At 43.2% G+C, this 18,661-nt stretch overlaps 1 protein-coding gene across 3 annotated transcripts in view; it reads right to left on the bottom strand.

The window, feature by feature from the left end:
* Positions 1-18,661, bottom strand: part of LOC144595861 (partitioning defective 3 homolog B-like) — a 916,989-nt gene that overhangs the window by 613,623 nt on the left and 284,705 nt on the right. For all 3 annotated transcript variants that reach the window (XM_078403665.1, XM_078403667.1, XM_078403666.1), the window contains one exon: positions 16,000-16,171. In XM_078403665.1, the coding sequence (XP_078259791.1) occupies positions 16,000-16,171 (172 nt within the window). The remainder of the gene's footprint in view (positions 1-15,999; positions 16,172-18,661) is intronic.

The raw sequence follows: 18,661 nt of genomic DNA, 5'->3' as shown, positions 1-18,661 counted from the left end.
CTATTGTCTATTAAATATATGCATGGTAAACAAATGGTGCATGGGAGTGATTTCAACCCAGCAATACAATTCTGTGGAGGAGGCAGTAAGTTTTCCTTCCCAGCATCAGTCTTGCAACAGCCAGTGCCACCCAAATCCTCAATGAAATTACTACTTTATAATTACTGCAATGGGTCCATTATCCTCTTAAATATGTTTAGCTGCGTGTTCCAAATGCTACAGGTCAGATAGCAGTATGGCACAGTAAATACTTGTCTATCCTTGAAAAAGACCAGACCTCACTTATCTCGATGTTTATCGGCTGTCACTACTGACTACGCCAAACTCTTTGTACAATAAAAGCATGGCGATAGGAAAGGAGGAATGAAAAATTCATTTATCTAATCGTCAAATGCCATGTCTCCCTCCCACATTGCCCTCATCTGGCCAATTTAGTGCAAATAAGTTAAAGGCTGGAAGATTTTTTTTAAATTAACATTGGACTGTACAGCTGAAGAAAGACCTAATGTTTCAGAAAAGGTGTAGGACCCAGCAATACTAATCATACAACTAATGCAAAGGTCGTAAACACTGAATTCAGGTCGACACCCCAGAGCAAAAAGGTTATCAACCACCTCAAATTCCGTATAGGCAGACATCCATTAACATGAAGGAGGATCTGAAGAAGGGTCCTGACCTGAAATGTTGCCTATCTATGTTCTCAGTGGGTCAGGCAAAGATACTGGTTGACCTACTGAGTTACTCCGGCACTTTGTGTCATCCATTAACACAAGTAGCCAACCTTTTCCCCCACTATTTCCACCAGACTAGAAACAGTTTTCAGAGATTTACTCATCAAGTATTCTCCCCAAATTTTATAGTTAGATTTCTTTCCCAAGTTGCAGTTTCTGAAATCAAAATCAATGCTTGGTTCCACAGGCAGTTTGATATCACAAACACTGACAAGTACCGGTAAATCAGCTATAATGCAATAGATTTATTCCTAAGAAACCCTGTGTAGTGGTAAAACAGCATTATAAAGACAGCTGCGTCAACGGTTGAAGGGGGGGGGGGGTTAGAGGCCAGAGAATTCCAGACTTGCAATAACAAAGTTATTTTTCCACAGAGGATTAAAAAGAAGCAGGATCTTACAGATGCTCCCCACTTTACGATGCTTCCACTGATGATATTTCGACTTTGCGATGGTGCAAACGGCAATGACCCGTGGCGAGCCGCAGCTCACTTCTGGCCACGTGATCAGGTGTATTAAATACATTTCGACTTACGATATTTTCGGTTTCCGATGGGTTTCTCAGAATGCAACCCCATCATAAGTTGAGGAGTGCCTGTATTAATAACTATAGGTTTAATGTTGTTACAGCAACTAAAGATATAAAAATTGAATGTTACATTGTTTGATATAGTATCATTGCACATGTGTTAATGGAAGCAATTGCCTGTCAATTTCAATCACTACCTGTGATTAAAGTAGCAGCTGTATTGTTCAGAGACAATGGTGTTTGATTACTGAAAGTAGGTTACTTGGAAACATGTTTTTTGGCTCCTTTACTGCTTAAATCAAGATAGTTATTTTTCTGCTTGTCAATTTTTTAAGTAACTTTTAAGTGGTTCTCTGGTACCCGAACTGTAATATCACGTCCCAACTTTTAAACTTAATTCCATGACTGATGAATGCCAGCATTTCAAAAAGCTCCTTCTCCACCTGATCTACTCAGTGATCGAGAAAATAATTCCATCTCAAAAGAACTTGGTCAGTTCAGCAGCAAGAATATCAATTAGCAATTAAAAAATGATTCAGAGTAAGGAAAAACACTTGCCTCTTGCGATTATCTGCTGAATCTTGCTGGAGAATGACAATGGAAGATCTTATGAGAGGGTTTAATGGGGTTCAACTCTAACTCCTGACCACTTGTCCCAGGTTTACAGAATTAGATACATAAGAACACAAGAGTGCCAACCAATCAGTCACCTCTACCACAGCCCCCGAACAGCTAGAAAAGAGCTTCTCTGAATCTTGTCTTCCACCCAGTCTCAATTCTGTTTACCTAAAAAAATACTTTGCAACAGAAATGTATTAACCTTTATTTTGACCCTGTATCTCAACCCCATGTGTGGGGAAGAAAGAGTTAAGTGGGTTTGGGGATTGATAAGTAGAGTAATAGGGTGGTGGAAGAGAGTTCCTGGTATCCAATAATATTTTTATGAGAAGTAAATTCCAGGATATCACCGAAGAGTCAAGCTCTAATTTCACCATTCTGCCCAGTAAAAAATGGACTCCTCTTTCCCATAGAAATGATGCCTCTAATTATGCCCCTAATTATTTACCCCCTTAATTAAACCAGCTCTTATTATATACTCCACAAAATGCAAGCCTATTTTAAGAAACCCCTAATTTAACTCTTCGACTAACTTCTTTCTGATATTTTTAGTCCAGGCTCAAAGACGACCAACATGCAGAAGTTTACCAGAAAACTGCCCACTGCCAAATGATTCCTTGAAGTGATTGAGTTGAAGGAAGAAATTAGAATTGAAAAAGTTGTATAGGAGAAAATCATTGTGGTAAATGCAGCAAATCAAAAAGTAAAAGAATAAGGTTATCTTATTGCTTCTGTGCAACAATACCAAGTCCTATACTTGTAAGACATGGTTTAGGGTTGAGTCCTTCATCATTTGCACATTTCACAGGCTGTAATTATTTTGAAGAGAGGTATTTTTATGCTACATGTCCATAAATATTTATTGGATGTGTTTCGTGCTGTGTTAGTTATGCTCTGTTGCTTAACTGACATCATCATCTTTCTCTTTTAACCAAAATGCTCTAAGCATGACAGCAGGCTTGTGAAACCTGGCCACATGGTGCAAACAGGTTAAAAGCAATGTTCACACTGCACTCACGTTCCTGCAAAAGCAACGATCACACTGCACAAAAATAATCCCTTTAAAGTAGCAGGGTAACAAAGGATACGTGCTTTTGAACTCTCACTGCCCATCTCCAGCAAATAACAAGGTGCTAAAAGTAGTCAGCGGGTCAGGCAGCATCTGTAGAGGGAATGCGCAAAAATCTTTTGGGTCAGATTGAAGAAGAGTTTCGACTTGAAATGCTGTCTGTCCTTTACTTCCACAGTTGCTGCTTGACTCGCGGAGTTCCTTCAGCATTTTGTTTTTTGCTCAAGATTCCAGCATCTGCAATCTCTCATGTCTCCACGCTTCCTCCTCTACCTTAACTGATAAAACCATATCTGAAATTGTGTGCAAGCAAAATTGCAATCAACACATATAGGATGCTTCTTCCACCATCAAAAAAATGAGTTAAAAAAAATCTTCAAAGTGTGACCATGATTTTCAAATCTTAGCAAAACCTGTCCTAATTTATTTTGCTGTGAATGGGACCCGACCACATAACCTTCTGAATCGGAAGCAAGTGTATTGCCTAATGAGCTACTGATAACGCCTGCACCAGAAGCCTGTTGCGAAATGATGGCTTGCCATTTCACTCCACAAGACGATCACTGCGAGAAGTTTCCATCTGGTTACTGTGACAACCCCTCTTGCAGTTTGTAAGTGCTCTAGTCTGCACTTAAACAATTCAATTGAAATTTTAAACATCAGGCCAGGCATCAACTCTAGCAACAGTTGAACTATTAGACAGGTGGGTTGTTTAACATGATGTACAAAGATATTATGGCCGAGAACATCCTTAATATCCTTGATGAATGTCATAGCAGAATTAGGCCCATCGGCCCAACTCATCCATTCTGGCAATTGAATTGAATTGAATTGAATACATTTTATTAGCCAAGTATGTATACATACAAGGAATTTGCCTTGGTACTTTGCTCGCAAGTAACAACACAACATACAGTAAACAATTAAGAATAAAACATTATAATTTAAACATGTGAAGAATGAAATAAAATACCAGAGCAAAAGGGGGCTACAGACTTTAGTTATTGAGTTGAGCTACTGCTCGTGGAAAAAAAGCTGTTTTTACGTCTGGCTGTGGCGGCTTTGACAGTCCGGAGACGCCTTCCAGAGGGAAGTGTTTCAAAGAGTTTGGGGCCAGGGTGAGAGGGGTCAGAGATGATCTTACCCGCTTGCATCCTGGCCCTTGCAGTGCACAGTTCGTCAATGGGTGGAAGGTTGCAGCCAACAACCTTCTGGCTCATCGAACGATTCGTTGCAGCCTCCGGATGTCGTGCATGGTGGCTGAGCCAAACCAGACCATGATGGAGAAGGTGAGGACAGACTCTACTCTACGATGGCAGTATAAAACTGGACCATCATTGCCTGTGGCAGATTGTATTTTCTCAGCAGCCGCAGGAAGTACATCCTCTGTTGGGCCCTTTTGACTGTGGAGTTGATGGTGGCCCCCCATTTAAGGTCCCTGGAGATGATGGTTCCAAGGAACTTAAATGACCCACAGATGTGACTGTGGTGTTGTTGATGGTGAGTGGGGGGGGGGGGGGGGGGAGGGGGAGCTCTCCTTGTCTACTGTCAATTCCACTGTCTGAAGAGCATTGAGCTCCAGGTTGTTGCGATGGCACCAGGAGCCAGCTGTGTCACTTCCCGTCTGTAGGCAGATTCCTCCCCATCCTGGATCAGCCCAATCGGGGTAGTGTCATCCGCAAACGTGAGAAGCTTGACAGAGGAGTCTGTGAAGGTGCAGTCATCAGTGTAGAGAGTAAAGGAGAGGGGAGAGTACGCAGCCTTGTGGTGCTCCTATGCTGAGGGTCTGCGGGTCCGAGATGTGCTTTCCCAGTCTCACATGCTGCTTCCTGTCTGTCAGGAAGTTGATGATCCACTGACAGAGGGGTTCAGGCACAGTCAACTGGGAGAGTTTGGAATGTAGTAGCTCTGGCACAACAGTGTTAAAAGCAGAGCTAAAGTCCACAAACAAAATCCTTGCATAGGTCCCCTTGCTGTCTAGGTGCTGGAGGATGAAGTGCAGACCTAGGTTGACTATGTCATCCACTGATCTATTGGCCCGGTATGCAAACTGCAGAAGGTCCAGCAGGGGGTTTGTGAGTTTTTTCAGCTGGGCCGGCACAAGTCTTTCAAGGGTCTTCATGATTACAGAGGTAAGTGCGACAGGCCTGTGGTCATTAAGACCAGTAATCCTTGTCTTTCGGGGTACAGGAACAATAGCGGAGACTTTGAAGCAGGCAGGAACAGTGCAGGTTTGCAGGGACTGGTTGAAAATGTCTGTGTAGACTGATGCCAGTTGTTCGGCACAGAGCTTGAGGGTAGTGGGGGGAAAACATTGTCTGGTCCTGGAGGTTTCCGGCTTTGTCTCCTGAATAGCTTCTCCACCTCCACAATTTCTATTGTTAGTGATGGAGAAGTGGCCAGACTGATGTTGGGCAGCAAGGAGGGGGTGGGTAGTGAATGTGGACCCAGTCTTTGCAGGCTGGGGTCAGGCTGTAAGTGGGTGTGAAGTGGTGACTGGGGAGGAGTGGGTAGGGAAGGGTCCAGTCTTTGCCGACTGGAGTCAGGATGCGAGTAGGTGTGAAATGGTGATTGGGGAGGAGTGGGTGGGGAAAGGGGGAGGGGGTCAAGATGCCCAAACTAACCAAATTCTATTTGCCTGCTTTTCACACATATACTTCAAACTTTTCCGATCCATGTACCTGTCCAAATGCCTTTTAAATGTTGTTGTTGTACTTGCCCAAACTACCTCAACTGGCAGTACCTCTTGGTGTGAAAAGAATGCCCCTCAGGTTCCTATTAAATCTTTCCACTCTCCCCTAAAACCTATGTACTCGAGCTCTTGATTCCTGTACCCTGGGAAAAAGACTGTGCATTCACCCCATCTAATGCCCTCAGGATTTTATATGCCTCTATAAGATCATTCCTCAGCATCCTGTGCTCCAAGGAATAAAATCCTAGCCTGCTCATCCTGCCCATCTAGCTCAAGCCCTCGTCCTGGCAAAACCCTTAGTAAATCTTCTCTGTGCTCTTTCCAGCTTAATGGCATCTTTCCGATAACAGTGACCAAAACTGAACACAATACTGCAAGTGGGGCCTCACCAACGTCTTGTACAACTGTAACATGACATCCCAACTTCTATACTCAATTCCCGGTCTGATCAAGGCCAACATACCAAAAGCCGTCTTCACCACCGTATCTGCTTGTGACATTCCTTTCATGGCACAATATATCCGTATTCCTCATTCCCTACAATATTCACCAGAGTCCTACTAAGGATCTGCCTGGGTTTGACATCCCAAAATGCAACACTTATCAGAACTCATAACTCCATTAGCCACTCCTCAGCCCAGTAGATAACTATCTTCACAGTCTACACAACCACTTATTTTCATGTCATCTGGAAACTTACCAATCACCCCTTGTACATTCTGATCCAAATAGTTTAAAAAATGAGAAAGAGCATTGTGCCCCATACTGATCCACAATCCTCTCCTTCCTATTATGAAGCCAATTCTGTATCCAGTTAGCTAGCTCTCCCTGGATCCCACCCTCAATGACATAAATCACCATTCTCGATTAATGATCCGCTTTGGCTGATAGAAAACCATTGTGCATATTTATCAAAGTTTTTGCTTCAAAAATTTTGTTTCAAAATGGTCGTATTACATTTATACAGTCCATTAGTTTAGTTTAGTTCAGTTTAGTTTAGAGATACAGCTTGGAATCAGGTCCTTCGGCCCACCGAGAATATGCCAACAATCGATCACCCATTCACACGAGTTCTACATTATACCACTTTCCCACTCCCGACATACTAGAGCAATTTACAGAGGCCAATTAACCTATAAAACCGCACGCCTTTGGGATGCTGTGACACAAATTTTAAACAAGGTCTTCCTGGAAAATTCCACATTTATATTACATTCATAGTGATATATTTAATAAATGTGATGCCCAATTACGTTCATTTCCTGATATGAGCCCCTTACCCTTGAAAAAAAACAAAACACTGCATTTGCTGGGTATCTGAATGAAAACAGAAAATGCTGGAAACACTCTTCTGACAGGTCAGAAACATGAACTCCATTCCTCTCCACAAACATTGTCTAGTCTGCTGAACATTTCCATTCCTTCTCCTATGTTTTCTTTCCTGATAGAGGGATTTTTTATCTGTCTCTAACAAACTTTGACATTGTCCGATCACCATGAAAACTGTGGAAAGTTCCATCATTGCCCAGCTAATGTTACCCCACTACCCCACCCCTCACCCAAACCTAAAACAGATATTTTTAATAAACAAAAGAGACTGGTTAACTGTCCATCATCAAAGTCATGCACAACTGTGAGCCCACTCAAAGTAATTCACCTCCAAAATGGTCAGAAATTGGGCCGAAAAGGCCTGTTTCCGGCTGTATATATATGATATGAAATTAAAACCAGAAATATTATGTTTTTATTAATTTGCAGCCTAATGGGATTAAACATTTATAAACATGCCTGATGAAAATTCTGGAATTTCTCAAATGTTCTCCCAACTAAAAATAATCTCCAACAAGATCAGAACATCAATGTAATATTATCCACCATTTTTCCTGCAAAGCTTGATGACATTCCATTGATGACATTTTTATGATCCCCAACAGGATTCAAATTAGTTTTGCAGAGAATGGTTTTCATCATGTCAAAATTTATATTTCCAAAATAATCTTCCAAGTCTGTTCTTAATCAGACATCAGATGCAGATGCATCTTTCCTTTTAATTAAAGGAATTAATCGGCATAGCAACAACTACTTTTGGTAAGATGAATACATATTTTTCCCAGTCCCGCACAGGATTGGAAGGAAATGTTAAAACATGATACATGAGATGGGTGCAGAAATTACAGCCTTATTCTGTGTGACCTTACAGAAAAACAATTAGAAAGCTCAGCCAATTAATACACCAACAAAAAAACAGAAACAATTTATGCCACATAACCTAATATTGTATGAAGTTCAGATTTAAAAATAATTTCTGATCTCATTTCACACAAACTAATAAATTTAGTTGTAACATAGCTCACACTTCAGTAGAAAAAACAGCTGCTCTTATTTTTCTTGTGATATAGATACTTATTTCCTATTTCCGTATGAATAAATTTGTTACCCGCTCTACCTCTGACAACACTTTTCGAAAGCTGATAGGCCACAGTGTAGGTCTTCTTTTTGACACCAACCCAACTTCAAATCTTATGACTTAACCAACATTTTCAGGACATCATCATCATTTCAGCTCTTGGAAAACCGTGGGTTTGACTATCACTTCAGAGATTTGAACATCAAGTTTAAGCTGGCACATCCACCCATGAGGTGGTGGTTCTCTCCTGCCTTTCAAATGAGATGTTAAATCAAGGTTCCACCTGCCCTCTTTAGATGGAAGAGATGCTCCTTTGACTAATAACTATTTATCCATCAATCTCAGTAAAACGATTATAGACAATAGACAATAGGTGCAGGAGTAGGCTATTCGGCCCTTCGCGCCAGCACCGCCATTCACTTTTAACATGGCTGATCATCTAGTCATGAGCACCTTGCTGTTTGTGATACCATAGAGGCTGTAAATTACTTTGACTCCTTCAGCACAGTGAAGTATGTTCAGAGCTGTCCAGCACAGAAATTTAAGTGGGTCCAGATCATTACTGATGCAGGAGATGATATGTGTTAAAACAATCTTTCAAAGCACTTTATCACAATAGACCTGAGTGCCGCAGGATGGTCGTCACTGTGGCGTCACCTTGCTCTTCTTGGACACCAAATTATGAATGTCCTTTTAAAGCAAATGGAAACCTCGGACCTTAGTAAAAAGAGGTTGAAGATGTCCATGGAAACTCCAGTCAGTTGATCTGCACAAGTTTTGAGAATGCAGCCAGGTATGCCATCAGAGCTTTCCTTCAGTCTGAAGAAGAGTCTCGAAACGTCACCCATTCCTTCTCTCCAGAGATGTTGCCTGACCCGCTGAGTTACTCCAGCATTTTGTGATACCAGAGCTTTACGAGGGTTCACTCTCATGGAGGATCTTCTGACGTTGGTCTCTGAGATGGAAATCACAGTGTTGCCGGGTCCCTGTGAAGGTACATCATTGTTGCAAAGCGAAGACAAAAGCATTCAGCTTGTTTGTTAATGATGCTTCACTGTCACCTGAGCTCACTGTGTCACTTTCTTGGAAGTGATGGTGTGTAAGCCCTACCGCTGTTACTGAGCATCCACATGAGCTTCCAGTTTAGTCCAGATCTGTCTCTGCAATGGTGATGGCTTTCTGGAAGTCATATCTAGGCTTCTGTCTGACTTGTGATCATCTGACTTGACTACCACAAATCTTGTCTTCAGTAAATCGCGGATCTCCTGGTTCATCCAAAGTTTCTGGGAAGGAACATTCCCCTCCATATATTTCCTTATGAAGTCAAGGTTTCAAGGTTTGTTTATTGTCACATGTACCAATTAAGGTACAATGAAATTCAGATTGCCATACAATCATACCAATAAAAAGCAACAAGACATCCAAATAAATTTTTAACATGAACATCCACCACAATGACTCCCCAACATTCCTCACTGTGATGGAAGGCAAAAACCTTGATGTATTTGTTCGTCCATTTTTGAATCCTTGATCATCACCCAGTCTACCATTCAAGCAGTCATAAACTTGAAACTCTATCTCCTCTGACAAGCTTTGTACAATTCTTAACACTGGAGCTGTGCTCTTAAGTTGCTGCCTAAATGCAGGAAAAGGGAGCAAAGCAGGTGGTCTGATTCTTCAAAGTACGGGTGAGGGATGGAGCGTTAGGCAGTGGACTAGCAGTGGGCAAGAGTAGTGGGCGTGCTGACGGTAGTTTGGAAGTTTCTTCTTCAAACTAGCCTTGTTGAGGTCTTTGGCAATAATAGAGAAGGTGTCAGGGTTGTTGACCATGGCATACAATTTCTTAAGTAACCAAATGTCTGTCTGGAGCGGGCTGTACATTGCAGTCATGACAATGGAGATGAATTCCATTGGGAGGTAGAAGGGATGGCATTTCACTGCTAGATTTTCCAGGTGGGGGAGGAGGAGTTGGACGAGACTACCATGTCTTCAACCACTGAAGGTCACCACACCTTCTGTCTCCTTTCTCTGTTCGTTTACTTATTTACTTATTTATCTATTTATTCATTTCCCTATGTTCTCTAAATCCCTGTAAAGCGTCTTTGAGTATATGAAAAGCGCTATATAAATGTAATGCATTATTATTATTATTATTATTATGTCTGGGCAGCGCCAAGAGATTACCGTGAGGCATTCGTCACTTAATTTTCCTAATGATGCATTCTGGCCCATGCGATGGATCGAGAAACCTTCAGGCTGGATGTCAGAGTCTGGACAGCTGAGGGCGAGCCACGTCCCTATGAAACAGAGTATTCAGCATCCCTTTGGTAAAGCAACCTTGTCTTTAAGCACTCAATTTTATTTTCTGGGGCTGTACATTGGCCAAGAGCCTGCTGTGGTTGGGAGGCTGGGTCAGAGACCCTGTCATTTCATTCTTTCTTGGAGGCCACCTCGGTGGCCATGTTTTTGAGCACAATGAAGGCCTCCCCGGTACTGTATTCTGTGCCTGAATGTTGCAGGGTTGCAGTCTCTGTGTCCGTTGGGTGACCATAAGATCGCTTATTTATCTAACGGTCCAGAAGCCTGTTAGTTAGAGCACCAAGTTATGCCACTTTTCTCAGTTTTAAGTTTAAAAAGGACATATTTAAGATTCAGATTCAGTCTGATGAAGTGTCCCAAATGAAACATTGTCTGTCCACAGATGCTGCCTGACCTGCTGAGTTCATCCACCAGACAGACACAAAAAGCTGGAGTAACTCAGCAGAACAGGCAGCATCTCTGGAGAGAAGGAATAGGTGATATTTCGGGTCGAGACTCTTCTTCAGACTGATGTCAGGGGAGAGGGAGATACATAGATAAAAAAGTGTAAGGTGTGAAACCAGGAGATCAAGAAAAATGTACAATGACATTCACACCTTACAATTCCTTTTCTGTCTGAAGAAGGGTCTCGACCCGAAACATCACCCATTCCTTCTCTCCAGAGATGCTGCCTGACCTGCTGAGTTACTCCAGCATTCTGTGTCTATCTTTGGTTTAAACCAGCACCTGCAGTTCCTTCCTACACGAGTTCCTCCAGCAGATTGTTATTGCAGTCTCTTGCATTTCTATATTTAAGATTATCCAGCCCAGTTGCTAGCAAAATGTCACCACAATCTGGCAGCATTTTTCAAAAGATAATCTATTTACCCTACTTAAATCATGATTTAACGTAATTTCTCCATTGGCAGTCAATGAATTTCCACATCATTGGTCACCCGAATCTTAATTCTCCAAGGCTTGTCTTGTCAGCCACCAGCTTACTCACCTCTTGCCTTGAAATTCTCCCAGTTGTCTGGTGACAATTACTTTTCACTTTTTTTTCTGTTAATGTAGTCCTTTTCTGCAGTAAATCCTCATTGTAATGGATCATAGTGGGAGGGACTGGTGTCTGTTATTGTCAGTTGTCCTCTATAACTGAGTACGGTATTGCCATTGTGTGTAATTGAAACTGCAGATGATGGTTAATACACAAAAGGACACAAAGTGCTGGATTAACTCAGCAGGTCAGGCAGCATCTCTGGAGAATGTGTATTGGTGACATCAGGAACCTTCTTCAGACTGATTTAGTTTGCTGAGTTATTCCAGCACTTTGTGTCGTTTCGTCTTAAAACTGGGCACCGATGCCACTGGTCTGCGCCAGTTAACCCTTCTTCACCAGCCACTGCGGCTGGTGTTGCGGCTCACATTGTAGCTCCTGCCGACAGCGCTTTCTTCGGGCTGCCGCCACTGACAGGACACGCTCGCTCAGTGTGGGGCTCGTGATGGACAGTGTGGGGCTCGCGACAGTGTGGGGCTCGCTCGTGAAGTCCCTTTGTCCACTCCGACGCCTCCTCTTCCGTCACTCCCACAGTTGCCGGCATCTTCTACGGTGGAGTATGTCGGCAACAACGGGGAAGAAGGAGAAGGAGGTGGCAGTGAAGGAAGGAGTGGCGGTGGGCAGAGCGATGGGAGAAAGAGGAGGAGGTGGTCGTGGAGTGGCGGATTAGAGGGAGAGAGAGACCAAGTGGACAGAGCGACAGGAGAAGAGGAAGAGGCGGCAGTGGAGAGGGAAGAGGACAAAGCAAGCGCCAACAGGAAGAAGAAGCAGCTGGTGAGAGGGAGGGAGCCCCACAATGGCCAAGCGTGGTCTGTTGATGGCGGCGGCCTGAAGAAAGCGCTGCCCCATGGGCTACAACGAGCCGCAATAACAGCCGTGTCAAACTGACCATGCAATGTGTGCAGAAGGGCTCCTTGGGCACCAAGCGAGCTGGGGGTAACGTCAGTATCTGGGGATGTAAATGGCTGGGGAGGCAGTTGGACCTGGGAGGTGGTATTGGCAGGTCCGTCCGCTATAATGAAAGTCTGCGATAAAGGAGTCGGTTAAAACAAGTGTTTACTGTATCTATTTAAAAGTCTTCATTCTTTTTAACTCCCTCAAATAATCAAATCCATCCTGCTTCAACCAGCTTCATTCCAACCCTTTGTCCTTGCATATCTTCCTCTCACTTCCCAGCTCTGGTCTCCTCTGCATCCATCTATTGTCTCCTCTGCATCCATCTATTGTCTCCTCTGCATCCATCTATTGTCTCCTCTGCATCCATCTATGGTCTCCTCTGCATCCATCTATTGTCTCCTCTGCATCCATCTATTGTCTCCTCTGCATCCATCTATTGTCTCCTCTGCATCCATCTATTGTCTCCTCTGCATCCATCTATTGTCTCCTCTGCATCCATCTATTGTCTCCTCTGCATCCATCTATTGTCTCCTCTGCATCCATCTATTGTCTCCTCTGCATCCATCTATTGTCCTCAATTACAGACCTTACAATCATCACAATCAAACTTTGTGGAGCACTCTACTCAATCCAATATTGAAAGCCTGATTGTCTACAATTAGTTCAAGCCACAAGGGACTGCAGATGCTTTAATCTGGAGCAATAAACATTCTGCTGGAGGAACTCCGTGGGTCAAGCAGCATCTGTGGGGGACAGGAATTGTTGACATCTTGAATCAAGATCCTGCATCAGTATTTCCTTTTCCCCCCCCACAGATGCTGCTTGACCTGTTGAGTTCCTCAGCAGATTGTTTGTTGCTGTACAATAACCTCCTTACCTGATTGCTCTTTCTATTTCCCCCTGTCTGGAATTGATAGCATGCTTGTTGCAATATGATAGTCCCTTTATGTTTGTTCCTCAGATTAACCCTTGAAACCTCTTCAATTGTCCTTTCCAGCATGGTGTACCCCCCTCCCAGTTTTAATTAATTCCTTCACAAATATTGCTACATCTGTTCTATTCTTTTCTACAGAACAAACCCAAACTGCTCCAGTTAAAAATCCCCCCCCCCCCCCCCTCTTGCACATCATCTCGAGGACAGCTCCAGTAATGGCCATGATATCGTCCACCATCAATTCGTCACCCTCAAAATGCTGAGGTACAGCATAAATCTGTATCTGCATTTAGAGAGGTGGAAGATAGTCAAGAACAATCACCATGGATTTGGTTATCACGTATTATTTATGACCCATTAAATGAATATTTCTGAAGAGATAACAAAAGAGGTTCAAAGAGAGCTCTTCATTAGATGTAGTCCACGTGGAAAAGCAAAACAATTTACAGAGCAGATTGATCAGGGAAGTAAAAGCCTACGGGATCCAATGGGGAGTGGCATGTTGGATTAGACATTGGGTTAGTGGGAGAAAGTAAAGTATAATTTTCAACAGAAATTTTACTATCTGTAGGACTGAGTGCAGAGCTCAGTATTGGGTCCTTTATCTTTCATGGTATATATTCATGATTTTGACATTATGAAGTTTGCAGATGATACCAAACTTCCAATTTGTGAGAAAGTTACATTCTAGGCTGCAGTAAGGTGTGAATAGAGCCATCAAAATGGCAAATAGATTCCGGTCCAGAGAAGGGTGAGGTAATACATTTAGGAAGATGAACAAGGTATGGGAATCTGTTCTTTTCTACCCTACATCCTGCTGCATTAAATTAAGCATTCAACTTTAGATTGTCCAACTCAATGTTTTGTTAATTTGCTTGAATAGCTAACATTGGTTACGCAATGCTAAAATTGTGATTGCCAAATCAAAATAAACACACAATATCTATTTTCAACATTACCAAAGAATGTTCAAATCATTCTCATAAGCCTAATGAAAATCATTCTCTAAACTACAGATGGTAGCGGCTGGAAGATCTAAGGTCAAACTCACAGTGGTCAACTGAAGTTAGGGCTGAAACTGGATGTTTTTAAAGCAAAGTACAATTTACATCTATTAAAACAAACACATAAAAAAGGGAAAACTTCACAGAATGGTTAACATACAGTTTTTCACAAATCAGCACTGCAAATTTCCACTGGCCCTCATGGACAGTCAAATGTCAATTCTCACTCCTGAGGAAAACACCATGAGCTTTAACCTGCTGCTTCCTCAGCATGCATCAGTGGACCCATGGTTTCTTTACATAGATAAACAAAGAGCATGTGAAGATTGCAAAAGGTTAATGTGACCCAGATGCTCCTTTTCTTCCCTTCTTAATATCCAACAGTGAGAACATGACCGCAAATTAACTGAGACTTTGCACTGCAAAACCTTCATTTACAAAAGAGGTCAGTATATCAAAACCAAAAAGGCAATCAATAAATTGCACCCAGGTATCATTTCCTTTATTTCCAATTTCCATTCTTCCTCTGGGTAAAGTTGCTAACTTTACCACAACATGGCCAAAAAGCAATAAACTGTCCCCAATTTGTCACTGTTCAAGACTGGGCCTGAGAGCATCAGAACATACAGTTGCAATGTCACTAAACACAGTCCCAACTGTACACATGTTCTCCATTAGCATTATTGCTTAACCATTGGAAAGAGTGACACCCAACCACGGTCCTGCTACTCAACCTTCCCAAGTGCTGGAACACAAAATGAGTACAAATGTGAATTATGGGTTTGCTAACATTGCTGGAGTGAAGATTAGTTCAAGTTGGTTCACATCCAGGAACATTTCTTTGTTTATAAGAGATCTTCAACCCCTCATTGTACTTGTGCAATGAGTCAGGTTGCCACATTGATGTGTGAACTGGCACACCAAGGGTGCAAAATAAACCAGTTAGCAAATGAATGCAGCTTTTTTCCACGAGCAGTAGCTCTACTCAAGAACCAAAAGTCTGTAGCTTTTGCTCTGGTATTTTATTTCATTCTTCACGTTTAAATTATAATGTTTTATTCCTAATTGTTTACTGTATGTCGTGTTGTTACTTCCGAGCAAAGCACCAAGGCAAATTCCTTGAATGCATACATACTTGGTTAATAAAATGTATTCAATTCAATTATTCATTTCAATTCAATTCAAGAAAGATAGGCAGAAAGCATACAATGATATTTATACATTCAGGTAGAGACTGAGACAATGGACTGCAGCAATATCTGAAAATGTAAACCAATTTCCAGGTTCAGTGGATTGAACTAATGCATTTTATAAGTGGGTGAAAGTTGTTGTGGTGACTTTAACCAGGCATAAAATGTACCCGAATGCCAGAAGCCACTGACAATATGGACAACTTAGCTTAGTTTAGTTTGTACCGTGTGCTTACCAGTCAGTGGAAAGACTAAACAAGATTACAATTGAGCCATCCACAGTGTACAGATACATGATAAAGGGAATTAAGTTTAGTGCAAAATAAAGTCCAGTAAAGTCAGATTAAAGATAGTCCAAGGGTCTCCAGTAAGGTAGATAGTAGCTCGGGATTGCTCTCTAGTTGTTGATAGGAAGATTCAGTTGCCTGATAACAACTACCACACTTGTATAAGGGCAAGAGGGTGCACATAGACCCACAGCATTAAGTTCAGCTCAACATGTATTGTGGGAGCAGAGTGCATTGAGTACAGACTAATATGCATCAACTCTGCTTTGTGGAAGCAGTCTACTTACTGGCTTTCAACGCGGAGTGGGTAACTTCGATTTCTCCTGTAATGGGCTGAAAAGCTGCGAGCTGAGCTGCAAGCTCTCTCTCAAACGTGTCCGGACTATGCCTGTCAGTCACGCTGCCATCGGCGACTTCATCCGCACGATGTGCCTTGTGTTCTTCATACACGGCCACAAGCTGCAGGACAACAAATATAAAGTTAAAGAACATTAGCAGGAGTTATTTACTTTGCATCTTGTATGTTCATGGCACCTTCAATCTAGTAATCTTTGTGTTCATTTCACTAACATACTTGACAACCACTTCTGGGAATTTACCCGTGGAGTTTGAGGTTAATGTTGGTGAAACTTGTACTGGTTTGACATGAAATTCCACAATGATATAAACACCCATCAACCAGTATCCTTACCTCCTATTAGACTAATTTTAGATCCAATTTGCCACCATCCCTTGGATCTTGTGGGCTTTTACACCTTTTGGCCAGGATGCCATCTGGCAGCTTGTATATAGACGTACTGAAACTCGTGCTGACCACACACTGGCCTTATCCACCCTCTGATTAAAGGGACAACCAACAAAAAAAAGATGCCATGATAAAATGCAACGAGGTACTGCAGTACCTTTTGCTTCACAAATAAGAATAAAAATGCTGTAAACATATACTTCATGACTGGATTGTTCTCTCTGGAGCATTGAAGACTGAAGGGCAACCTCTTAAGGTATATAAAATTCTGAGGAATATCAAGAAGACGTCCAAAGCATTTTTATTTTTACAGTCAAGAGTGTTTTATTTTCATACTAGACCGAGTGGACCCGTTGGGCCCCAAACCTCTCCTGCATTGATGCCGCACCCTCTCCACCCCCACTCCCTCCCCTCTACACCATCCCCCTTCAACCCCCCTACCTCTCCTCCCCCCCTACCTCTCCTCCCCCCCCCCTCAGCCACTCACCTATTCCAGGCCTCCTCAACCCCCAAAACCTCTCCTGTATTGGTCTAGCACCCTCCCCTCCCCACTCCCCACTCCCTCTCCCCCCACTCACCCTCCCCCTCACTCACCCACTCCATCCCCCCTGCACCCCCCCTCCTCCCCTCACCCACACCTGAACCCACCCCATCACCCCTTATCCCCCTTCCCCTCACCCACCCTGATCCCCCCCGTCATCCACTCTATCCCCCCTCCCTTCCCCCCCGCCCCCGCACCTACTCAACCACTTCTTCCCCCCTTAACCCACCCTCTCCTCACCTTCACCCACTCAATCCCCCACTCCCCTCCCCCCGTCTCCCTCACCCACTTAATCACTCCATCCCCCCTCAATCCCCCTTATTCCCCACCCCCCCCCTGCCGTTGGCACCATCGCAAAGTGGAAATATCGTAAGTCGAAGCATCGTAAGTCGGGGAGCATCTGCATTAGATCAACGGGCCCCAACTGCGCACGCTCGGACCTTCTCCCATTGTGACGTCGTAAACGCAGCTCAGCAGCTTCGGCCATCTTGTTTGACCCTCGGCTGCCACGCTGCACCACGGGAGTAATGGGAGAAGGTCCGAGCGTGCGCAGTTGGGCCCCGTTGATCTAATGCAGATGCTCCCCGACTTACGATGGGCGCCGGTCCTTCCGGCAGGGGGGGAAGCGTATTTATTAAAGTTTATTCAGCAGCAGCAGCAGCTGGATGGCTCAGCAGCCACCCTCCCCCCCCTTCATTGGTCACCATTCCCGTCACTCTGGTGGGTCCTGCCCGCAATGACCATTGTGCCCCCCCCCTCATTGGCCGCCTCTCCTGTTACTCGGTCGGGTACCATTGTGACATCGAACGCTGAAGACGGCCAGGGTTAGTTGAAAAGTTATTTTATTTACTTTAAAAAGGCAATAACTTTAAAAATATAAGACCAATTTGAATGAAACTTGGGTAATACAGACCCCAGGACAATGGTGAGTAAGGTGGGCATATAATTGTCATGCTACTATGTAATTGTCATGCTACTGTGTACCGCTTTGGCTATGGGATCAACGGGGAACAAACATATGGGGCGAACAAGATGAGAGTTTTAGTAATAGATAAATAGATAGATATATATATACACATATGCATACCCACATACTCAAAAAACAAACAATAGTAGTGCAATAATAATAATATTAATAATAGTCTTATGTAGTTGAGAGCTTATTTGAGGTTGTAGTGTTTAATAGCTTGATGGCTGCAGGGAAGAAGCTGTTCCTGAACCTGGACGTTACAATTTTCAGGCTCCTGTACCTTCTTCCCGATGGCAGGGATGAAATGAGTGTGTGGCCAGAATGGTGTGGGTCTCTGATGATGCTGGCTGCCTCATCAGGGATTGGTAGGCGGTGGATTGGAAAGTGTCAGGGAAGATGGTAGAAAAGGATTTGATAGGACCATTTCAGAGGCATTTAAATACACGAGCAGGCATGGAATAGAGGGATGCAGACGATGTGCAGGCAAAAGGGATTAATTCAATTGGCATCATCATCTGCGCAGACATGATGGTGCCTGCATTGTACCTTTTTATGGTGACACAAGGAACTGCAGATGCTGGTTTACAAAAATGACACACAGGAAGCCGGAGTAACTCAATGGATCAGGTAGCATCTCTGAAGAACATGGATAGGTGACGTTTCAAGTTCAGGTCAGGACTCTCTTCAAACTCT

Source organism: Rhinoraja longicauda, chromosome 8 (genome assembly GCF_053455715.1).
Source record: "Rhinoraja longicauda isolate Sanriku21f chromosome 8, sRhiLon1.1, whole genome shotgun sequence".
Classification (NCBI taxonomy): domain Eukaryota; kingdom Metazoa; phylum Chordata; class Chondrichthyes; order Rajiformes; family Arhynchobatidae; genus Rhinoraja; species Rhinoraja longicauda.
This window is presented reverse-complemented; position numbering and strand designations above follow the sequence as displayed.